A 25,814-nucleotide genomic window follows, 5' to 3' on the forward strand; every position below is an offset into this window, starting at 1 on the left:
ATCATTCCAAGTGTCTAATAACAGCTGTCCATTCCATTTTCCTCAAAGAGACTATTTCCTTCTACAGTTCCAAAAACTGAATGTCTATTTGATAGAAGAATAGCCACTGGAGACTTTTGAACTACTTTTTAACCTTTCCCAGCAGTCATCCACCCATCTAACTGATCCTGCTGTGTAATAACTTTTCTAAATCTACTAGCCATCTCACTGTGTACCTCATATCTGCCCAGAATAATATTAAGCCTAAAAAAAAGTTTCAATAACACCTTATAAAATAAAGTACCTTTTGTTACCTACAGAAAATAATGTTAAAATGGAAAAAAATAAAATTATATATGTCAAATGTATAAAACTTAAATAAAATCAATCACTTAGCTGATTAACTAAATAAAAAAAGGACTCCTCTCAGAGTCATGGAGTCATAGAGACGTACAGCACAGGCACAGACCCTTCAGTCCAATTCATCTACGCTGACCAGATCTCTCAACCTAATCCAGTCCCATTTGCCAGCACCCGGCCCATGTCCCTCCAAATGCTTCCTATTCATATACCCATCAAGATGCCTTTTAAATGTTGCAATTGTACCAGCCTCCGCTACTTCCTGTGGCAGCTTATTCCATACACGCACCATCCTCTGCGCGAAAAAGTTGCCCCGGCAGTCCCTTTTATATCTTTCCCCTCTCACCCTAAATCTATGTCCTCTAATTCTAGACTCCTCCACCTAGGGAAAAGACCTTGTCTATTTATCCTATCCATGCCCCTCATGATTTTATAAATCTCTATTTGGTCACCCCTCAGCCTTCGATGCTCAAGGGAAAACAGCCCCAGCCTATTCAGCCTCTCCCTATGTCTCAAATCCTCCAACCCTGGCAACATCTTTGTAAATCGTTTCTGAACTCTTTCAAGTTTCACAACATCCTTCCAATCGGAAGGAGACCAGAATTGCATGCAATATTTCAAAAGTAGCCTACCAACGTCCTGTACAACTGCAACATGACCTCCCAACTCTTATACTCAATGCTCAACCAATAAAGGAAAGCATACCAAACTCTTTCTTCACTATCCTATCTACCTGTAACTCGACTTTCAAGGAGCTATCAACCTGCACTTCAAGGTCTCTTTGTTCAGCAATACTCCCTCCTCAAAGAAAAATAATCTTCTGCAGAGCCAATCAAGTGTAGAACTCTCTGGAACAAAACTACAACTTCTTATTTTTAAAAAAAAGCTATGTTTTTTTCAGAAAAAAATCATTGTAATGTAAAATATAGAAGGTTTCGTTAGTAAAATTAGTAAGTTTGCAGATGACACAAAAATTAGTGATGGTGTTGATGGTGAGGAGGGTGGTCTCAGGCTACAGTCTGATAATGATCAGCTGGTAAATTGAGTACAGCAATAGCAGGTGGAATTTAATCCCAATAAGTGTGAGCTTATCCATTTTCTGAGGTCTAATAAATGAAGGATTTACACAATGAATGGTACGTTCCTGGGGAGTACTGAGGAACAAAGGGACCTTGATCTACAGGTCCATAGATCCTGAAGGCGTCAGCACAGGTAAACATGTTGGTGAAGAAGGCATACGGATGATTGCTTTCATTAGCCAGGAAGCAGAATATAGGAATATGGAAGTCTTGTAACAATTTTATAGAACATTGGCTCGGCCACAGATGGAATACTGTGTGCAGTTCTGGGTGCCACTCGATCAGAAGGGCATGAATGCACTGGAGAGGGTGCAGAGGAGATTCACCAGGATGTTGCCTGGGATGAAATGTTTCAGTTATGAGGAGAGATTGGATAGGCTGGGTTTGTTTTCCTTGTAGCTGAGGAGGCTGAAGGAGGATCTGATTGCAACACATTGTGAGAGTCATAGACAGAGTAGATCATGAGAATCTCTTTCCCATGGCAAATATATCTAAGAACAGAGTGCATAAGTTGAAGGTGAGGTCCAGAGGAAATCTGAGAAAAAAAATTTTCATTCAGAGGGCCGGAGATATTTGGACGTGCTGCCTGAGAGGATGTTGGTGTCAGGTACTCTCGCATTTTAGAAACACCTGGATGAGCAATTAAAATGTTGGGGTATAGTAGGCTCTGGACAAAGTGCGTAAATGGGAATAGTGTTGTTTGTTGGTTAACATGGTTATGGTGGCCTGTTTCTGTACTGTATGACTCTATGTAATTTGTGGCAACCAACCTAACAAATTGTCATTTTCTGGAATAATGGAGAAAGTTCAATGAGAAGAATATAAGTGGAATCCTTACTCTAGGATTTATTTTCTCTTAGAGAGTTGTGCATCTTTGGAAATCAGTGCAAGTGGGGTTGTTGAATATCTTTAAGATGGAAGTAGACAGATTCCTGTTAGGCAGGGGAATCAAAGATTATCAGGGCCAGATGGGAATATGAAATTCAGAACACAAACAGATGAACCTTGATCTTATTCGAATTGTGGAGCAAGCTTGAAGGGCTGAAATGCTTTTGCTCCAAATTCTTATATTCATATGTTACCTGATCCTTTCTTTTGCTTTGTTTCTCCTGACAGAAAAAAATTCCAAAAGTTTAAGGAAAGTTTGATCAAAGTACGATCTGTTGTCCTCATGTTTACAAATCGCAGAAGATTTCTCAGAGTAAGTAAAAATGCTAAGTGCACAAAATCATTCCAGACTCCATGTCCATCTCGTCCATTTCTGTATGGTCCACCTGGTCCATGTCCCCTAGCCATAAGGTTTGTGTCCATGTGATCTGTAATGTGAAACATTACTATGAATGTGTGAATACAATAGTCAAATCATCAGAAGATGTAATGTAAGGTCACATGGCAATTGGAAGGTAGTTCTCTCTCGAAGCATGATGTGAAATCTTTTCTTGTATTTTTAAGTAGTGTTTGACACAAACCTCCTCCAATCTTTTTATCAGCCCCATTCCAAACACAACAAACTAAAATAACATAATGGTTGAAGTGGGTCTTATTAATTATTTGTCACCCTTTCAAGAAGAAATTGTACTTGGTAAGCATTCCTAACTAAATCGCCATATCTGATAATAAACTAACTATTTTTGTGAGATTTGGCTGCACAAAATCACTATTATATATCGGTGAATACTGTTGTTAAGCTTCAAAGCAATTCATCCTGGAGCTCAATCTCTGATGAAGAGTCCTGAACCACACAAAATACAATAGATTTTCTCCAGAATTTGGATAAACCTCCCAACAGCAATGATAACAGGGGATTTGGAAAGTCTGGCAGAGAATAATGGCATGTACATGAAATATATTTAGATCTTTCAAAAATGTGAAATAACATTTTATTTTTCTTACATTTCTTCTCTTTGTAGCTACGAGAACAGAAACGTGAGAGGATTGAGATGGTAATAAATTTCATTTCATATCATTCTTGGTCTGTCTCCCATTACAACTCATACTTGGGTACAGTACCATGTACGAGGGCTTCATAATGTATAGGTTAGATTCCCACATGCTGGGATATGGTATTGTATACTGTAGTATGAAATCACAAATAAGAATATGATCCCACAAACCGGGTCCTTCATACAGAGGGACAATGTCACATATATAGTGTTATACTCCAAATGGTTATGATCTGGAACGCATTACCTGAGAGCAATGTGGGGAAGTTTCAAAGAGTATTGGATGAACATCTGAAGAGAGAAAATGTCCAGGAATACGAGTGAAGGACAGGAGTGTGAGTCTAGCTTTTGTCGACAGCCAGTATGTGCACAACAAATTGAATGGCCTTATTCTATGCTTTAATCTGTAACCCAAACCCTAATCTATCAACCCAAATTCAAATCTTAGAACTAACTCATTGACCTCACCATAACCTTAATTGTCAAATCCTAATTCTAATTGATTTAACTTTAATTCATTAGCCCTACCTTTCACCCTCAATCTTAATCCATTAATCCATATCTCAACCCTAAACCTTGCTTCCTAACATTTAGATTTAAATCCAAGCAACATTGACTCTTGACCAATATGCTTGAATGTTAATGACTCTCATTCCCTCTTCCGACAAACCTTATGCTCCATCTCTATATTATTCCCGTTATCTCTCAGCTCATTCAACCAAATATTGATGAGAAATATAAGAATTTATAATTTGGTAAATAGAGAAAGAGGATTATTATTGAGTTTGAGAGAAACCCTGAGTGATGCAGAGCTTTTAGGACATAGGTTCAAAGTTATCTGTTTTTCTGAAGCACACTTCACCTTCAACATGTCATGTCCCAAATTAGTTGCATGCTGCATCCCAAAATGTTGCTAATGTTTTTGTATCCTTTTTGATTAATTGTTTTCTCCATGTGGAGACTCAGCTTTGTTTGAAAGGTTATTCTAAAATGAGACGTAACCTTTCAGTTTTTCAGAACGAAGGGACGCCTTTAAAATTAGGTGTCACCCTAACAGGATAGAAATGAGGAGAAATATTTTCTGTCAGAGGGTTGTGGAACTGTGAAACTCATTGCCTCACAAGGTAATGGGGTTGGGGTTGTTAAATATTTTAAAGGCAGAGTTCGAAGGAATCATATTAGGAAATAGAATCATCAAAGATCATCAGAAGGAGATTAAAATGAAATTTGAAATGCAAACAGATCAGCTTTGATCATATTCAATGGTGGAGCAGGCTCGAGAGGCCAATTGGTCTACTTCTACCCCTTTTTAGATACTTACGAGTCTTGCACACATTAGGACTGAGACACTTAGGAAGTGAAAAACAAATTATACAACATGGGAAGGTATTGATTGTTGGATCATGGTTGAGATGGAGATGCCACAGGAACTGTTAACTGTAAATGTAAGTTATCCAATGAAACTCAAACTAGACAAGTCGACTCTGATTGGTCAGGACATTGCCGTGTGGAATGTAGCATGGATTGGCATCTCCAAGACCTTTACCTGAATAAAAAAAATGCATTCTGCTCAAAAAATCAAGATACTGGGTGTGAATATACAGTTATGATAAAACATGATAATTCCGTTCCCGTGTAATCCTGAGTTATAAGAAAATTGCATAATAGCAGCACCATTTAAACCAATACATTATATTGTATCACATTATAACCAATACAGGTAAGAGAAGTTTGCATTCTACAAATAACGGTCTAAATTCTTCAAATGCATTATAGCCAATTCACATTGAAGAAACGCGTGTTATAGCAGAATCAACTGTAAGTAGCTTCTCGCACAAACAGTTGAATCACACTGCAAGCCTGACTGGCAAACTTGAATTGGTTATCTATATAATGTTTAGTACAATTGGGATTATTTCGTAAATGCTATCCAAAAGCAGAATCACATCTATCATTGGGCATGGTGTATTGAGACAAGCTAATTAAGATTGACAGTTAACAGTTCCTGTTGTATCAATCAGAATCCTTTTCTCATGCTATATGAATTATTGTTCCAATTATAAGTTTGCTTTCTTGTATCCCACTCTGATGAATGCAAGGCAGAAAAAAACACTTCTTTTTTTAAGCAATGTTTAAATTCTGCAGTACCAAGTAATTAACAGTTAATTTGCTGAGAATTTAGTTGTAAATTAATGATCTTTTTAATTAGGAACAAACGATGAGGGAAGTGGTGAATGTTACTCACCTGGACATTCCTGCTGAGTTGGCCTCCTTACTCCAAGCAGCAGCAGGTATGGTTTTTGATTCTTAATTCATTATGATTCATTATTCTGTTGTTTTCTACCTCTGTGTATGTCTCTTTCTCGCTGCCTCTCTTTTCCTTGTCTTTTTTTAAACCCATGCCTTTCACACACTCTCTATATTTCTGCCTGTTTTCATTGGATATATCACACCAGTAAATAACTCACTTTGCGCCTGACTGCACTGGAACAGTTACATATAAAGTAATCCAGGAGCACAATCTGGAAATCCTCAACTCAAATGTCGCAGAAGTTGCAATATTGCACCTCAACTCTAAAACCTGAGAGATCAGAGCTTTAAATACACACCAAGCCAGTGAAATGATGTGGTGATATTCATTATCTGGGGCGTCGGTACCCAGAGATTATAGTGATATATTTCAAAGTTTACTGACAACCTCAGTACAGAAGATAAGTGGATGAAATCTGCCCACTTGTTTGTTGTTGCTTTACTTTGTGGTTTGCCTTTTAAAAGTTGCAGTACTTGTTGTTTACAACTCAATGAAATATTGCCCCCTTTTGCTCACTGTGAAAAACATGTTGAAAAAACTTAGAAATATGTTGATGTCTGAATTTTCTTTTGTTATTGTGTAGCTGATAAAGAAAACCAGAATGAATGTATTATCCAGAGTGAAACTCCAAAGGTCCAATCACAGGAACAGCTAGTAATGGCTCTTGATATCAATAACTATCCTTTTTCCAACTTTGTACGGACTCACTTCAAGGTAAATGTATGTGGGATCCTGTGCTGATTAGAGCACATAAATGATTTGGAGGAGGGTATAGAGGATGTCCCTTACATTGCTACTGTTGATGCTTTATTTCATGCAGAAGCACTTATTTGGTATGTTGACCACTCCACTGGATGAAGCTCTGACCCAGTCAGAAGAGGATTTGAAAGAAGAAGCTGTTATGGTCTTCAAACTGGTAAGGCTGATTGGGTTAACCGTTCGCAAATAGTATGATATAACTGCAATGCACTGGCTGCAGCCCAGAGTGCAATTTAATGGCCTATTCCCCTACCTGTGCTCTCGTATTCAGAAGTTACTTGCTGGAGTGAGTCTTCCCCCAGTTTTCTTTGTCATGCTCCAGGCTTCCCCACTTGGTGTTTCTCACAAATAGCAGGAGTGGAAAATCAGGAATTTAGGGAAGTGCAGGTATTGACTGAGAACTTCAAGATTAGAGTTGTGCTGGAAAAGCACAGCAGGTCAGGCAGCATCCGAGGAGGAGGAAAATCGATGTTTCGGGCAAAAGCTCTTCATCAGGAATTGACTGAGGACTTCTCTACTGTGGCATTGTCAGTTTTATTTATACTCACAACATATTCTACCTGAAACATTTGATTCATGTTTAGTTTGTAACTCACTGTAGGCATCATTCAAGGATCTGTATGTGGCATTCAGAGAATATAATGATTATGCTTCTTTGATGTTAGGCACAAATGGTTTCGAAGTTCTCCACTTCATTTCCATATGAAACCAAAGCTGAAAATTGTCCCATTTCAGTTTTAATAGATGTGAAGTTGACAACCTTGCCCATAGAGGTGATGAAAATGATTTATGTGGGAATTGTGAATTTCAGAATGATGCAGTGGAGAGATACTCTCCAAAGTTCAGGAGGAGGTAAAAGTAAATTAATTGGATAAGAAAGCTTATAACATACTTAATGTGGGAATACTTGATGATGACCCATACGTCCAGTAGTAAATTTTCCATATGTCAAAATCTCATCCAAGAACACGAAGAATAAATTGAAAGGTTGTGGTAAACCACATTAACAGAGCTCCACCTGGTGGAAAGGTAAAGTACTGAGCTGTACAAATCACAGACATAATCCCTTCTCTGACAAAATGAACTCACTCAGAATGGTGATTTTTAAAAAATTTTAATTGGCTTACTGCTTCTGAAAGAAAGAGGAGATTTGATTGCTAACGCCTGCTGGAAGTTATGTGCTTGCACATGATGCGGGCAACTGTACTTGTGTTTGTCTGTTTGAATGTGTATATGTACACATGCATTTGCTTGTGTGTAAAAACAAATACCAACACTTCCTGAAGGAAATTGTGTGTCTCTGCTCCTATGAGTGTTTACATACTTGAGAGTGTACATTCAAGTGCATGTTTTCATGTATGTGTGTGTACTTTCCTGTGTGTGTGTGTACATGTTTTCTGTAAATGAATGACAGGAGAGGACAAGATTGAATTTGCAAGTCATTTATCTTCTGGACTTGCAGACTGAGCTCACACATTTTGGGAAGTAGCAGTGGTGGTGCTTATTAATTTACAGCTGGGAGAAAGGAAAGGAGTTGCCAAGTGCAACAGGGAAATTTCCAGTGTGAGAGATTCCTCCCGATATCAGCTCTTCGCATTTTCATATTTTATCCACTTTAAGAAGCTAATGTTCCTCTTACAGGTAATGAGATTCATGGGTGATCCTCAACTCAATGGCGCTCAAGAAATCCTCTTTGGTGATTACATAGCGCAGACTGGACTAGCTAACCCCAATCTGAGAGATGAAATCCTTGCTCAACTAGCCAATCAGGTGTGGAGAAATGCCAATGAGAAGAATGCAGAAAGGGGCTGGCTATTATTCGCTACCTGCCTCAGTTGTTTCGCTCCTTCTTCCAGGATGGACAAGTACCTGTTAAAGTGAGTAGATGTGAGGCAGGAGGGTAGGGTCAAGGGACAGGGAATGTGTTGTGGGGACAAGGTTGAAGGTGATGTAAGAGTGAACATGGTGGAAGGCTGGGGGCATGGAGATGGGTGGTGTGGGAAGGATGGTGGCGGTGGTTGCAATCATGAAACAAGAGGACTCTATGTGAATCAAAAACTGAAATTGCTGGAAAAGCTCATCAGGTCTGATAGCATCTGTGCAGCCAAATCAGAGTTAATGTTTTGTGCCGAATGACCCTTCCTCAGAACTCAGGTCACTTGACTCGAAATGTTAACTCTCATTGCTCTCTACAAATGCTGCCAGATCTGCTGAGCCTTTCCAGCAATTTCTGTTTTTGCTTCTGATTTTTAGCATCCGCAGTTCTTGATTTTTTTTACTCTGTGTGAAAATTTGCCCAAATCTGTTCCCAAATCTTTAACAAATCCTGTCATGTTTCTGTGGAGAGAAAACAGAGTCAATATTTCAAGTCCAGTGACCCTTCTTCAGAACTGTTTGTAGTTCGGAAAAACTTGGTAAATGTGCTGAAGATGGGTGGAGGGAGGTAGGGGAAGTAAACAGTCTGTGGAGATGGAGTTCAAAGAGAGATGCTGTGGCAGTGCTGGTGTTAGACTGGGGTGGACAAAATCAAAAATCACACAGCACCAGGTTATAGTCCAAAAGTTTTATTTGAAACAGCAAGCTTTCGGAACGCTGCTAGCTGCCTGAGGAAGGAGCCGGGCTCTGAAAGCCTGTGGTTTCAAATAAACTTGTTGGACTATAATCCAGTGTCATGTGATTTTTGATACAGTGAGAGAGAAAGAAACACAGCTGGGCAGACAAGCGAATAGATAAAAGTCAGCTTGGGAAAAGAATAGCTGCTAATTGGGACCATTGATAGCTGACAATAAGTTGTGGTAGCAACCCATGCGAGGAGCACTGAGGCTTATTTTACCAGTCATGATTTGGAGGTGCTGGTGTTGGACTGGGGTGTACAAAGTTAAAAATCACACAACACCAGGTTATAGTCCAACAGGTTTAATTGGAAGCACTAGCTTTTGGAGCGCTGCTCCTGATGAAGACTAGTGTGTTTCCAATTAAACCTGTTGGACTATAACCTGGTGTTGTGATTTTTAACTGTATTTTACCAGCTGTGGCATTTTTGAAAGTAATTTTAAAGTGGGACTGCTTTTCTTAAAAAAGTGCATTGATTTTATTCTGGATATTTAACTTACATTCAGTATCAAAATTGATTTGAATAGAACAGACTCTGCAGCCTCCATTACCTGAAATCTTCATCTACACAATATCCAATTGACAAGTACCCAGGCTTACAGTAGAGATATTGCTGCTTTCTTCCAGCTGTTCATTGTGTACCGTGTCATTTTTCTGAGTATGTGGTATGAAGGTGGAAGTTTACCATAGGCTGGGATTCAAGGCATTTGACTAACATTAGACAGATACAATGCTTGTTACAAGTTGTGGGTAGACAAAGGAGAAAAATCATCTGGAGGTCACCCAGCCCTCCTTCACCACCCACCTTCTGACATTCTCCTCTTCTCTCTGCATTTGTCCATCAGGTTTGTTTCAGATCATGCCTATGATGGGTTTAAATCTGTGTGTCAGCACAAGCTCATGCAGGCAATGCAAAAGGCCAGGTATGGTGCGGATGGAGCCAGAAGCTACCCACCAAGTCTGCTGGAGTGGGCAGGCAACAAGAGGAAGGGCAACATTGCTTTAAATGTCTCCTGCTTTGATGGTAAGCACAGATTTCCCCAATCGTACAAGCTCAATTCATTTTATCCCATGTTTCTTGCACTAGAATTAAAGAGAAGAGCTTCATTGTGGTTGAATCCGTTTCGAGTCATAGAGATATACAGCACAGAAAGGTCCAACTCATCCATGCTGACCAGATGTCCCACCTGCCAGCACACAGCCCATATCCCTCCAAACCCTTCCTATTCATATACCCATCCTGATGCCTTTTACATGTTGCAATTGTATTAGCATCCACAACTTTCTCTGGCAACTCATTCTATACACACACCACCCCCTGCATGAAAAAGTTGCCCCTTGAGTCTCTTTTATATCTTTCCCCTCTCATCCTAAACCTATGCCCTCTAGTTCTGGACTCACCCACCACAGGGAAAATACCTTGTCTATTTATCCTATCCATACCCCTCATGATTTTATAAACCTCTATAAGGTCACCCCTCAGCCTCTGACGGTTTAGGGAAAACAGCCCCAGCCTATTCAACCTGTCCCTATAGCTCAAATCTTCCAACCCTGGTAACATCCTTGTAAATCTTTTCTGAACCCTTTCAAGTTTCACAACATCCTTCCAATAGGAAGGAGACCAGAATTGCACACAATATTCCAACAGTGGCCTAACCAATGCCCTGTACAGCTGCAACATGACCTCCCAATTCCTACACTCAATACTCTGACCAATAAAGGAAAGCATACCAAATGCTTCTTCACTATCCTATCTACCTGCAACTCCATTTGTAAATCCAATTCTCTTGGCTTGGACACCCAGTTCAGGAGGTAATTTGTTCTCTATCAATTTTTTCTCTTTGAGTCAATCTCTGTAGTTATAAAGTCAGAATCTTTGGTTAACATGTGAGCTGGAGAAAGGGCAACTGCTTGATTGTTCATCGGCTATTCTAGCAGAGTTTGGCCATTCTGTCAAATGTGTCTGTGCTAGTACTTTTTTCCACTTGAACCACCCAGTTTAATCACATTTCCCAACAGTATCTCTCCCCATCCACTCCACTCTAACACCACAATCCCTAGCACTCTCTTCATTTTAATAATTTATGTAGTTAGGACAATTTTCCACCTTATTCCTGTAGCTTTTACTATCCCACTCTGTCCATACTAACTCTCCCTTCATTTACTTAATGCTTTATTATCCCACTTCATCTAATATGAATCTCCTGCTCACTCCCCATGCTATCTAATACTCTTCTCAAATAGAGCAGGGAATTGGTTGTTTGAGCAACCCTTTATTCAGTGATCTCCCTTTCGAGGTGTTCAATAAATAATTCTCGCTTTCATCAGATATTTCCCAGATACTTTACATGGGCAACTGGCACTGTCAAACCTCTGTTCCAAAACATTTTATATTGATCTTGATACTAATTATTTTAGTAATGGTCTTAAATTGAGTTAAGGTTTGTTGCAGGCACACTGACTAGTGAAAATGCTTTGTTCCATTTACCACATCAAAATCCTTCATTCTGATCTGATGTCTGATCTAACCAAATTATAATAGGAATGATAGCAAAGTAAATAACTCTCTTTATCTTGTTTGCAGGTGTGAGGTTTCTGTGTCCAGTGAATTCATGGACGACAGGAGAGGAACTGGGACAAGATATTCTGTGTCACAGGTAACATCGAGGAAAGAAAAGCAACCATGTTAAAAATCACACAACACCAGGTTATAGTCCAACAGGTTTAATTGGAAGCACTAGCTTTTGGAGCGCCGCTCCTTAATCAGGTGGTTGTGGAGAATAAGATTGTAAGACACAGAATTTATAGCAAATGTTTACCGTGTGATGTAACTGAAATTATATATTGAAAAAGACCTGGATTGTTTTTAAGTCTCTCATCTTTTAAAATGACCATGTTAGATTCAGTTCTTTCATACACTGATACTTGTGTATGTGAGTGTAAAGGGGTATAAGTCTGTGAGAATGTATTGTGGGAGTGTGTGTGCGCGTGCAGAATTAATTTTGCTTTGCTCGGGAGTTGCATGAATCCACGTGGGATTCTGTAGATGCATCTTTTGGATTGGAGTCAGTCTGACCATGGTGGGACAGAGTCTCACGGGGAAACTCCCACCTTCAATACATTATCTGGGCCAACATGACACCCATTGTTAAAGTTCACTTGAGAATGTAACTTTTTTGTGATTTATATATGAAAGAACTGAAACCAACATGGTCATTCTAAAAGATGAGAGACTTAAAAACAATCCAGGTCTTTTTCGATATATAATTTCAGTTACATCACACGGCAAACATTTGCTACAAATTCAGTGTCTTACAGTCTTATTCTCAACAATCTCCTGATGAAGGAGCAGAGCTCTGAAAGCTAGTGCTTCCAAATAAACCTATTGGACCATAATCTGGTTGAGTGATTTTTAACTTTGTAAACCCCAGTCCAACCCCATCTCCAAATCAAAAACAACCGTGGTTTCATAGCAGGTGCCAGTGGTGAGATTTTGCTGCTGTCAGATGTATTCTCAAACAATACTGTACCTAAAACACCCCATCCCTATAACAGACATGTGGCTAATCACAAGAAAACTTATTTAGTGAACAAATGAGCTACATCTGAAATTACAGGTCTGCCTGTAAATACCCACTTCTATGGACATATACACAAGAACATGTATAGAGAAACATACACTCAGACTCCAACACGCACATATTCACTCATAAAACACATTACACACAGCACACAAATGTACACATAAAGAGATATGGGAACACAATTAGATGCTGTCACCAATACATGCATACACACATTGACACAGAAAAACACACATGCACAAATCACCTACGTGCACAGTAATAATGTTTGATGTTATTACAGGGGTGTGACAGAAGGCTGGCGAGGTTGGTCAGTGGCAAGGAAGAGTAAAGGTGAATGGGCCGAGCTTGGAGGTCATGACTATGCAATGGACCTTGTGTCTGACCTGGAACTCATGACAGATTTCCCAAGGCAGAAATCCTACTTCATCATTTCCTCGGAGGAAAAGTCAAGAAACCAGAAGAACAAAAATGTGTAGGTATTCCAGACCTGAAGGTGCTGAGTGCTGAGGCTGTTCCTGGTTTATAGATGGGTTTTTTTCTCTCTGATACTGCAAGCAACTCTACACCTGGTAACAGAGTCCATGTTTTCTATCCATCCATTTTAATGGCAACAGAGTTGGGAACTTCTAAACAGTAGTGCCCCCTATCTATGCTGAGCTCTATGAGCTGTCATTGGGTAACTAACAAGACAGTATCAGGGTTGATATCCCAACTGTATCAAATTTTAAAAAGTGCCCACAGACAGGGCAGACAAGCTATGAAGAAAATTGGGAGATTTGCAGATTGACTTCCAATTGGTTATTTGTGAGTTTCTCAAAGATTGTAGAGCTGAATAGTTTGCCACAAGCCTCATTAGTAACTTGTCTTTGTTCCCAAGCAGTGTCTTTGGCCATGGTTTCGACTCTGATGACGATATTCCCTCCCCTCCCGTCACACAGGCCCCCACCTTTATGCCAAACTCATCTGGACACATTTCAGGATCCACTGGGCAAGGTGAGATTGTTTTCGATGAGTTACCTAATGGGGAGTTAATAAAGTTTTTGAAAAGTTAACCCCTCTAAACTGAAACTAGAGCATTAACAATTTCCAGATGTTTCATGAACAAACGTCTAAGGTTTTTCTTGCGATGATTCTAGTTGCTGTTGTGTCTAAGCTGTAGTGATTCTTGCTTTAGGTATTTCTTTCTCTTGACTATTTGTATTCTTCTGATTATTGTTGGAATATTTTGTCTCTGTTTTTGATAGATTCCAATGCCCTCAATGAAAACCGCTCTCAAAAAGGACTTGATCGCTATCTTGATAGCCTGTTTGATCCTGTTTTATCACATGAAAATGGGGTATGGAACTTCAAATTCATTCTAAAAGGAAACATGTCAGTAAAATAGGATTCCCTCTTCCTAAAGGCAGTGAGAATTCAAGAATAAGTAAAAAGGATTCCAGAACTCGGGACTCAGTTAAGACTGTTACTGAAAATTTAAGAACCAAGATTAGAAAGATTGTTATCCTGGATAGTAATGGATGGATGAAATGGTCTCCCAGTAAATTCAGTTGAGTTATATCTTTTAACAAAAGAATTGTATGATGAAAATAGGTCCAAGGGTTAGAGACCTAAGTACCTACAAAGATAAATGATGTTGTGAGGATTACAGAATCATGAACAGCACAAAAGGGGGTCATAAGGACCTCATAACTGCCCAATTTATTAAAGTTTCTCTTAAAATCTCTGCTGTAGGCTCTGCTATAGCAAAGTAGGGCTACTATCCTCAAAAACAACTTCACTCTAACTTCATTCTGCATTATCTGTGACAATTCTAAATTGATGTTCCCTTGTTAGTGACTCCACAACCAGAGGAATAGTCTTTGCTCATTCATCCTATCAAACCCATACATAACTGAAACTGTTTCCTGTAAGTCTCCTAATCTTGCTGTCTTTCAGAGTCCCAGCATTTGTCCTACCACTACAATCTACCATAACTGCATTATCCTGATGAATTTACACTGTACACACTCCCTTGCTTTTAATGTCCTTTTTATAAAGAGCTCACATGACTATGCACTGTCTCTAAATGTGACCTTAAAAATTAACATTACAAGCTGGGACAGTCTCTTCTACTGTTACTAAAGTTTCTGGGGATCTTTAACTGGCATTTTCCTCGTAGAAGGACAAACCACAACCTTCAACTTTCCTTCTTTACTCTTGTATCCATGACACAAATTTGTAAAGAAGAGTGTGACAATCCCTGAGGCAATGGGATCATGAAGATGGGATAGTATCAACAATCAGGGAGATCAGACTAAATAACTTGAATTTGTTTCAGCATTCTTAATTAGTAATGGTGGACTCCTTGTTGTTCTAGAATGTCCATACTGCAAGTGATTTCAAAGGTTACTTTTTACAGTTAAACCCATGATAAGGAATCTGACCATAGTGGAGGAAGTGTTTGTGCTGCTGACCAGATGTCTCTGCCATGTAGATCTGCACAGTGGCAGCAAAACTGAGAGTTGCTGACCCCATTCTTTCAGTGGCTTTTGCCTGATCCCATCAGTGAAGAGGATTCAAAATGTTTGGGTAGCTTGATAGCAACTCTGAATAACCAGTAGAGGTCACTGCTTTCACCCATTGCCTCAGTCCACTGAGGATTATTAGTTATGATTTATGCATTGTGCAAGATGAGGACATGCCTCAACCAGTATCAATGTTGTTTGACTTTATCCTGTATCACACTCTTTGCAACCAGTTGACTGACTCCCATTCAGGGTAAAATAATATTCTGGATGGGGTAGAATCCACAATGAAACAGACTACAAAGGGTATGTGGAAAAAGTGATTTTAGTGGAATTACCTCCCCTTAGTTATTGTATACATCTTCATTATAGTTAATGTCAGTGGTCCTCACATTAACTATTCATCCAGTTCCAAGAGAAGCCCTGAATCAAGCCCTTAGTTCTGCTCTTGTAATAGGAAATGAGGTTAAGGTAAAAGTTAAGGAATAAGTTTTGAGGAATTGTTAAGCTATCAAGCACAAAACCAAGAAAAATTATCAGCATTTTTCAGGGACAAGATGCTAGAATATCTTTAAAAATCGAAAATAACTACTTAACTGTAAGGAACTTTAGCTTGCAGTCTTCTGTAACTTATGGAGCTTTGTTAAACCATGGCTTAGGCACAGAAATTTAGTTAACTATCAGAGTTTGTCATGAGGTGGGATTTTGTTAGTGGAGTTTCTTATGTTATGGAGTTTCATTAACAAGTGGAGTTTTGTTAAGCTGCAGAGATTGTGATGTTGAAGGTTTCATTAACTGGTGGGGTTTTGTCATCTTGTGGGTCTCATTAATTACTGAAGTTTTGATATCTTGCAAAATTTCATTAACTAGTAAAGTTTTGTAGAACTTGGTGAAAAGAGTGATATGTCACCAAATCTTTATATTTTACGCCCATCAGGACAAACCCAAGAATGCCAAATTTCAGACAATCATAGAATTTTATACTACAGGAGAAAACGATACATATTGGTTTGCAAGTCAACTCTAACTGCCTGAGATGTTGCCATAGAGAAATTGAAAGGGAATTCTAGGTTCCTGAGCTCCTGTAATTCAGTCAATGTGTATGGTTTGAACATATTTCCTTTGCTTGTAAAGATTGGGTCCTGCCATGTGAATGTATGTCAGTTCGAGGAAGCACCTATGTTAAGTTTGTAAACTTAACTGATTATTTTAAATATGTTGCTGTTGTAACTTTTCCACTGATTGAATCAAGCAACATGTTATTTTTACTGTTCAGAAAAGGCAAAGCATAGATTGTACCCAACAAATGTGTGCTTGCAAAACCTAAAGCAAAACAGTTGCTGTTAGATTTGATGTGGTGATTCAACACTTTGTGAACAGTCCTGCATGTGCTAATAGCTACACTAACAACCAATTTAAGATAATCAGTCAAACTTGCAACATGACACATTTGCACATGTCAGAAGCAATATACATTCATACACACACACACCTGTTCTCTGCAAAGCAAAAGTTCAAGCCTTCTGCATTTTTATGTATTACTCAGAAGCTTGTGCAGCCTATAGTTTGCTGTTATATTCTCCTAGCAACACTCCTAGCAAACAGCATTGAATTGTCAACTAATCAGCACTTCTGTGGTATAAAGTTTTTATGATTGCCTGAAGTTGGCCAGTTTTGCGTTTGTTTGAAAGGTTCAATGACATCTCATTTCTCAGTAATATTCAAGTTCTGTACTAAGCCACAATAAGTTAAATAATGGGTGGCATCATACAGTATGTTTTGGTTTATAGCAGTTTTCTTCTTCCAATTTTGAGGATTTGGAGCGATCTTCCATAGTGTCAGCTCGAATGAAGGGAGGTGGGAAAGTAGGAGCCGGCAATGGATTTGAGACTCAGCAAAATTCTGAGACACCTACAGACATCCCTGGAGCCCATCAAGGTCAGTATTCTGTGGGGCTGTTTGACAGGACTTGCTAAAAAAGGTCTGTGTAACTTAGGCTTTTTGTTGTGATTGGAGTCAAGCAGAGAATATAGAACATGGAACATTACAGCGCAGTACAGGCCCTTGGGCCCTCGATGTTGCGCCGCCCTGTCATACTAATCTGAAGCCCATCCCACCTACACTAGTCCATGTACGTCCATATGCCTGTCCAATGACGACTTAAATGCACTTAAACTTGGCGAATCTACTACCGTTGCAGGCAAAGCATTCCATACCCTTGCTACTCTCTGAGTAAAGAAATTACCTCTGACATCTGTCTTATACCTATCTCCCCTCACTTTAAAGTTGTGTCCCCTCGTGTTTGCCATCCCCATACTTGGAGAAAGGCTATCCCTGTCCACCTTATCTAACCCTCTGATTATCTTGTATGTCTCTATTAAGTCACCTCTCAACCTTCTCTCTAACGAGAACAGCCTCAAAGCCTTCAGCGTTTCCTCGTAAGACATTCCTTCCATACCAGGCAACATCCTAGTAAATCTCCTCTGCACCTTGTCCAAAGCTTCCACATCCTTCTTATGATGCGGTGACCAGAACTGTACACAATACTCCAAGTGTGGCCGTACCAGTGACTTTTTTTACTGTAAATATTACTGCCTGTCACTGTTGCTGACCATAACAAATTTGGTCAGCACCAGTGAGCTCCATTGTTTTACAGTGGAGCAATGGGAATAAAGGAAAATACGCAAAGCTGTTTATTGAGGAGCCCCAGGTACTTTAGAAGAGAATCACCCGTTTCCCTTTGCCTGACCCTCACTGAGCAGCATTTCCAATCCTAGATGAAAACTGAAAGAACTATGGATGCTGTAAATCAAACAAAAATAGAAGTTGCTGGAAAAGCTCAGCAGGTCTGGCAGCTTCTGTGAAGAGAAATTAAAGTTAATGTTTCGGGTATGGTGACCGTTCCCCAGAGCTGATGGTAGCCAGGAAAATGTCGGTTTATATGCAGATGATCGGGTGGGGAGGGGCTAAGGAATAAACGATAATTGAGGGTAGAGCCCAAAGAGAGTGAAGAACAGTTGGACAAAGGAGTTGATAACAATCTGACTGGGAGGGTGAATAGCTAATAATGGAGACTGTTAGTGACTAACAGTAGGTAGTGTATAATAACAGACAAAGCCTGGTGTGCATGGTAGGGAATTAGGACATGGGAGAGTTCAGGCCCTAAAATTATTGAACTTGATATTGAGTCCTGAGGGCTGCAGGGTCCCTAAGAAGAAAATGAGATGTTGTTCTTCTAGCTTGCCCTGAGTTTCGCTGGAGCACTACAGTAAGCCTGAGAGAGAGACGTTGGCCAGGGAAGAGGCGATTCCCTCTGCTCCGTTGCCTCTGTAGGGATAGCTCCCCACAAGTCCGCATAGCTCACTTCTACCTCCTTCTGAAAATCCACAGATAGGACAGCCTGGGCAGACCCATTGTTTCAGTCTGCTCCTGCCCCACAGAACTCATTCTTTCTACCTTGACTCAGTCTTTTCTCCCTGGTTCTGTCCTTGCCCACTTACATTCGTGACTCCTCTGCTCTACACCAGTTTCGGAATTTTCAGTTTGCAGGCTCCAACCGCCGCCTCTTTCCCATGGATGTGGAATTGCTTTATACATCCACTCCCCATCAGAGCTCTCCACTTCTTCCTGGAGCAAAGGCCTGAGCCTTTCCCTCCACCACCACCCTCCTCCTCCACTTGGCTGAGCTCATCCTCACCCTCAACCCCTTTTTTTAACTCCTCTCATTTTCTTCGGGTCAGAAGGGTGGTCATGGGTACCCACATGGGCCTCAGTTATGCCTGTCTCTCCACGGAGTATGTGGAACATTTCTTGTTCCAGTCCTATTCTGGCCCCCACCCATAACTCTTTCTCTGATATATCGATGATGTCATTGGTTCTGTTTTCCTCTCTCATCGAGAATTGGAAAGGTTCATCAATTTTCCTTTCTGATTTCCATCCTCTCTTGCTTTCACCTGATCTATCTCTGACTCCTCCCTTCCCTTCCTCGACATCTCTGTTCCCATTTCTGGGGATAAACTGGCCACTAATATCCACTATAAACCCACCAACTCCCCCAGCTACCTGGACTATATATCCTAATCCCTGTTTCCTATAAAGACTCCATTCAATTTTCCCAGCTCCTCCATCTCCATTACATATGTTTTGATGAGGCCAACTTTGACAAGGGGCCACGGAAATGTCCATCTTCTTCCTCAACCAAGGATTCCCCAGCACCGTTGTTGACAGGGCCCTCAACTGGGTCTGATCCATAACGTGCACATCCACCCTCATCCCCTCTCTTCTCTGCTGCAACAGAGATAGGGTTTCCCTTGTCCTTACCTACCATCCCACCAGCAACCACATCCAGAAGATCATCAGCCTCCATTTCCACCATCTCCAATGAGATGCCACCAGCAGACACATGTTTACCTCCCCTCTCTTGTCTGCCTTCTGCAGGGACCGTTCCATGTATGACATCATGGTCCACTAGCCCCATAGCACCTTCGTCTGCAACTGCAGAAGGTGTAACACCTGCTGATTTACCTCCTCCCCCCTCAGTGTCAAGGGTCAAACATACCTTCCAGGTAAAACAACACTTCATCTTCACTTCTCACAGTTTAGTCTACTGCAGTCGCTGCTCACAATATGGTCTCTACATTGGGGAAACGAAGCAAAAACTGGGTGACTGCTTCACAGAACATCTACATTCTGCCTGCTAAAAAGACCCTGAGCTTCCAGTTGCCTGCCACTTTTACACACCACTCTGTTCTCTAGTCAACATCTCTGTCTCGGGCTTGCTGCAGTGCTCCAGCGAAGCTCAGTGCACCTGGGGATCCTATAGCTCTCCACACTCTCTCCAATATCAAGTTCAATAATCTTAGGGCCTGAACACCCCCATGTCCTAGCTCCCCGGACGGACACACACACACACACACATTACCTGTTGTTAACCACTAACCGTTTCCATTAATAGTTGTGCACTCTCCCACTACTTTGTCTATTCAACTATTCTTCCCTCTTTCTGGGCTCTATCCCTACCTATTATTTATACCTTACACCTCCCCCCGCCCTATCTTCTGCATATAAAGTGAAATTTTCCAAGTTACCATCAGTTCTGAGGAAGGGTCATTGGACCCGAAAATTTTAATTTTGATTTCTCTCCACAGATGCTGCCAGACCTGCTGAGCTTTTTCAGCAACCTCTGTTTTTGTTTCCAATCCCAGGCCTGTTGTAAACATACATGGAGTAAAAGGAAAGTTGAGAAAGTATAAAATAATGTCGCAGGTTTAATAAAAGAAAAGAGGGTGTTGTTTAGAATGTAATGTGCTTGATACTGTTGTTCTTAATGTTGTTCTTAAGGCTATGACCCTTCACAATTGAATGCCCAGCAGCAAGATTTCATTAACCAGCAAGCCTACCTCCTGGTAAGTTCCAATCTAATCAATCAAAAGGGAGGGGAGTGGTGACATCATGTTGATAGCGGTGAATAGCCCACATCCTCCCCTTGTGGAGAGGAGGATGTGGGCAAGGGAAACCCAGTAGCAGATCTAGATGGAGGGAAAAGGGTAAGAACAGTGGTGTGGGAAATTAGATACTCATTCTCCAGGGTCACGATAACCATGGGCAGGGAAATCCTTGGTTGGAGAGGGAGGAAGACCAATCACAAATGCTGCTTTGAGGCGTTTCAACAGGTGTGGTAGAGATTGAGAAACTGGGAGACTGGAGTGGAGCTGTTACAGAAAACAGGGTGTGAGCAAATGTAATTGAATTAACTGTGGGAATCAGTGGGCTCCTAATAAATACTGTATTTGTAGACACCCAATCGCCATAATGGAGAAAGAAAAATTGACGGAAGAAAAAGTCAAAGGTCGATCGTATGAAAAGAAGAGAAAGATGGATAATGGAAGTAAACTCAATGAAATTTTCCAGTTTAGACTGAAAGCAGAAAATGGCTGAGATACAGTCATCAATGTACCAGAGAAAGATGAATGAGGAGTCCCCCACCAAACACACTTTCTCCTCCCTTTTCAGAAAGTGACATCCTGTTCCAGTCCTGAAAGCTCATGTTTTTGGTACCTTTCTATACAAGCATAGATGATGCAACATCTTATCTCTCCAAGATCCAATCCCCTAAACATTTCTTCCAGGTGAAATAGTCTTTTCATTTTGTAGACTGCTCACAATGTGGTCTGCCTTTTGCAGGGAATCATATTGTAGAACACCACCTCTGTTCAAACCACAAACGTGACCCTTAGCGTCCAGTCACCTGTCACAACCATTCTCTGTTAATCTCACACTGATCTCTCTATTCTTTGCCTCCAGCAGTGTTCTCATGAAACTCAATATAAATTCGAGGAACAGCACCTCATCTGTTGATACGTCAATCTGCAGACTCCTGCACTCCACCGAAAATTTCAGACCATTGTCTCTGTATCCAGTTTGTTTCCTTACATGTTTGTTGTTTAATCTGTTTTTCCCTTCTTTCTGTTTTTAAATGATAGTTGCCCATAATTCTGCCATTCACATCTCTTCTAAGTATCCTCCATTTCTTTACTTGCCCCAATACTCCCTTTACCTTTGCACTATCAACTCTTATTACTTAATCGCTCCTGTCTTCCACCCTACCCTTCCCTTTTGTTTCAGTCCCTCCCCACCCCATTTTCATTTCAAACCTATTACATTTCTAACAATTCTCAGCACTAATGTAAAGTCCTCAACCTGAAACTTCAGCTCTATTTCCCATTCCAATAATGGTGCCTGACTTGCTGCGTATTTCCAGCATTTGCCAATAATAACTTATTATACTTTTCAGTCCTATCCAAATGTTGTCTTAGTGATTTTAAACGATTTGTGTGATCTCTTGTTTCCACTAACAGGCCCAGCAAATGACCCTGCAGGCCATGACCCTTCAAAACCAAATGACTAGTGCCAGCCCACCCCTCACCAGCCTTAACCGTGATCCTAATGTTGCCATGAAAGCCACCAATAGCACCCAGACTGCACCAGCTACAGCACCCAAACCAAAAGTGGCCTTCCCTCGTCAGGTATGTGTAACTGCATCTGAGAAATGTTACTGTGCATCTGGCTAACTTATTGATGAGTTCCAGCATGGGATATTTCAAAAATATTCACACAGCTTAAACACATGTAGAAACAGATTCAACAACAGCATCGTCCCCACTGTAATTAGACTTCTGAATGAATCTCTCAAATTTTAAATATAATGTTGATCGTGTTCTTTGTGTACCTTCTCTGTAGCCATAACGTTATTTCTTCGCTCTGTTTTATTACCCTAACTTTGTATGGTATGATCTGCCTGTAATGCATGCAAAACTTTTCACTGTAACCAGATACATGTGACAATAATAAAGCAAATCAAAAAAAAAATTCACATCACTAGCTTGAGGAATCCAATAATGAATCAGTGTTCCAGTAAAGTTACAGAAACAAAACTAGAAAAGATGGATTTCTCTCTCCTTGGCCATTATATCTCCTTGTTTTGTTCAATTGTCAACAGAGCAATACATAAATTTCTGTTGAATTCCCTATGTGAAGCACATTTTTATTCTCATTAAAACTAGTGCTGTTAATATGATGGACTGAAATGGTTTTTCAGCTTTAGAACCCTGCATTTCCATAAAGCACTCCCAGCTCAAGCTTTAGGTGCATCAACTTTCTTTTTGAAATGTACCTCAGTCTGAGTGTCCATCAACATCCACCTTATTGTGGCATGATGACTTTTTCTGATTAATGTTTTGATTTTGAAAATCAAAACCGTGAGTTCACTACTGAACAGTTTGATCTCATGAGTTGAAGTTAAAGAGAAACAGATACTTATCTGGGGGAGTGTGGTTCAGTGGTTAGCACTGTTACCTCACAGCACCAGGGACCGGGTTTGATTCCAGCCTTAGGTGACTGCCTGTGTGGAGTTTGCACATTCTCCATGTGTCTGTATGGATTTCTTTGGGTGCTCCAGTTTCCTCCCACAATCCAGAGATGTGCAGATTTGGTGAATTGGCCATGTTAAATTGCCCATAATGTTCAGGTCCATTAGTCAGGGATAAATATAAGATTAGAGATTTTTGAGAAGATTTATAGCTCAGGTTGATGATAAGTACGTTTGTTTTCAGACATTTCATACTAGATAACATCATCAGTAAGCATCTCCAGTGAAGCACTAGTGGTATGTCCTGCCTCTCTATTTATAGGTCTTGATTTCTTAAGGTGGGTGATGTCACTTCCGGTTTTTTTTCAAGGGCAGGTAGATGTGTTTATTGATGGAGTTCTGGTTAGAATGCCATGCCTCTAAGAATTTCCATTAGTGTCTTAGGATGTGTGTGTTGTCTTAGAATGTGTGTCTTAGAATGTTTCGCCTGTCCTAGGATGTGTGTGTTGTCCCAGTCAAAATGATGTCCTTCTTTGTCTGTCTGTATAGAAACTTGTGATAGTGGGTCATGTCTTTTGGTGGCCAGTTGGTGTTGATGTATCCTGGTGGCAAGTTTCCTGCTAGTTTGTTTGATGGAATGTTTTTCTCAGTTCTTGCATGGTATCTTGCATTCTGACGAATTGGCAGATTGTGTTTATTGGGTACCCGTTTTTCTTGAAAACATTTGTATAGATATTTTTCTCCCACGTTTTGCAGTTCTTGGGTGCTGCAGTGTGATGTAGCTCATTGAAGTAATGTCTTGATGCAGCTTCATTTGTGGGTGTTAGGATGATTTGCTTCTGAAAATAAGTATTTGTCTGTTTTTCTGGGGACGCTGGTTTGAAGCTCTCTCTTAACTGTACATTCAACTGTCACATCTAGGAATGGGAGTCTGTTGTCATTCTCCTCTGCTTTTGTGAATTTTATGCCTGTCAGGATATTGTTGATGATGTTGTAGTTTCCTCTCATTTGTTCTGTTTTGTCCTGACAAAGGTGTCATCTATGTAGTGGACCCAAAGTTTGGGTTGGATAGATGGGAGGGCAGCTTGTTCAAGTCTCTGCATTACTGCTTCAGCTATGAGCCTGATACTGGTGATCCCATAGGTGTTCCATTGACTTGTTTGTAAGTTTTGTTATTGAATGTGAAGTGAGTGGTGAGGCACAGGTCCACTAGTTTGAGGATGTCAATGTTAGAAGAGGATGAAATAATGGTCTCCTTTGACCTTACAGCCCTTTTCCCATCAATTAGCATTGATCTGGCCAAGGAAACACTGGCATCACTCACTACTAGGAAAACCAGGACCATAAATACCTGACAGCACTAATCTCATCAGCAAAGACAACATCCTCAAACTATCCTTGGCATCAAGGTCACCCATAAACCTACCAAAACACTTAAACAGCGACTAATGAACCTAAAGGATCCATTAGATTACTATCAGCAAAACGAATGTCATTTACAATATACTATGCAAGAACTGTAAAAAATACTACATTGAACAAACCAGCAGGAAACTTGCTACCAGGATACATGAACACCTATTGGCAACCACATGGCCCACTATCACTAGTTTATATACATTCGGACAAAGAAGGACACCACTTTGACTGGAACAACACACCACATCCTAGGACAAACGAAACAAAGACACGCATGAGAATTCTTAGAGGCATGGCATTCTAACCAGAATTCCATCAATAAACACATCGGTTTAGATCCTGACTACCTTCCCTTGAAAAAAAGAACCAGAAATGACAACAACCACCTGAAGAAACTAAGACCTATAAATGGAGAGGCGGGACATACCAACAGCGTTTCACTGGAGAATCTCACTGATGATATTACCTGGTCATGGTGATGAAACGTCTGAAAACAAACCTTCAAACTCAGCGAGCTAACTTACATACTTATAAATATAGGATAGTAATGTAGGGGAATGGGTCTAGGTGGGTTACTCTTCGGAGGGTTGATGTGGACTTGTTGGGTCGAACGACCTATTTCCACACCATAGGGATTCTATGATTCTATGATCTGCCCATTCCAGGCTGTCACAGAAACTCACCAACAATGCAAACATTGCCTGTCAACAGATCTGTTGGAGGGTATAAGAGGATGATAGAGGACTGGGGAGGTTCTCATCTCTTCATGACAGGATGCAAGAAAAAAGAATTTGTCTTATGTAGCACTTTCACAGGTTCAGGGCACCCAACAGTTAGTGAAGTACTTTTGAGGTATTTTCAACATTATAATGTAGAAAAGTGGTAGCTAATTAATGCATGGCAAGATCCCACAAGCAGGAATGTGATTATGAGCAGATGTTAGTGAAGTTGTTTGAGTGAACATTGCCAAGATAAAAGGAGGAAAGCCTTTGCTTTGCTTTGAAATAGTGGACACAGGAACTTTTACATCCACCTGAGAATGCAAAGAAGACCTCAATTTAACATCCCAATCAGAAAGACAATGCAATAGTTCCTTAGTAGAGTCCTTCTGACATTGCCATGCTCCCGCTGTCTGACCAATCACAGATCCTTTAATACTGCCCCTCTGTCATCATAGTAGTTCCCCTATTCTTTACCATAACATTCAAACCATATATTGGTACTCCCCCATTTCTGTCCCTCCAAAAATGTACCATTCTGTCATTATTATCCATCTGAATGTGCAGCACAAAGTCAATACCACCTCTCTAATAGGCTAGCAACCCCTACATAGTGCACTGGAATGTCAGTTTTGGGAGTGTGGTGCTGGAAAAGCATACAAGATTAGGCAGGA

At 40.4% G+C, this 25,814-nt stretch overlaps 1 protein-coding gene across 1 annotated transcript in view; it reads left to right on the forward strand.

Annotated features, from left to right (window-relative positions):
* The window catches only part of myo15aa (myosin XVAa), a 205,391-nt gene that overhangs the window by 110,557 nt on the left and 69,020 nt on the right, over positions 1-25,814 (forward strand). Inside the window, exons 24-37 of the mRNA XM_043711624.1 lie at positions 2,535-2,619; positions 3,329-3,361; positions 5,571-5,652; positions 6,256-6,386; positions 6,493-6,588; positions 8,073-8,308; positions 9,890-10,068; positions 11,629-11,701; positions 12,912-13,103; positions 13,509-13,624; positions 13,876-13,967; positions 16,950-17,073; positions 20,476-20,540; positions 21,993-22,160. Of these exons, the coding sequence (XP_043567559.1) occupies positions 2,535-2,619; positions 3,329-3,361; positions 5,571-5,652; positions 6,256-6,386; positions 6,493-6,588; positions 8,073-8,308; positions 9,890-10,068; positions 11,629-11,701; positions 12,912-13,103; positions 13,509-13,624; positions 13,876-13,967; positions 16,950-17,073; positions 20,476-20,540; positions 21,993-22,160 (1,672 nt within the window). The remainder of the gene's footprint in view (positions 1-2,534; positions 2,620-3,328; positions 3,362-5,570; positions 5,653-6,255; positions 6,387-6,492; positions 6,589-8,072; positions 8,309-9,889; positions 10,069-11,628; positions 11,702-12,911; positions 13,104-13,508; positions 13,625-13,875; positions 13,968-16,949; positions 17,074-20,475; positions 20,541-21,992; positions 22,161-25,814) is intronic.

This window comes from Chiloscyllium plagiosum, chromosome 21 (genome assembly GCF_004010195.1).
Source record: "Chiloscyllium plagiosum isolate BGI_BamShark_2017 chromosome 21, ASM401019v2, whole genome shotgun sequence".
NCBI lineage: Eukaryota > Metazoa > Chordata > Chondrichthyes > Orectolobiformes > Hemiscylliidae > Chiloscyllium > Chiloscyllium plagiosum.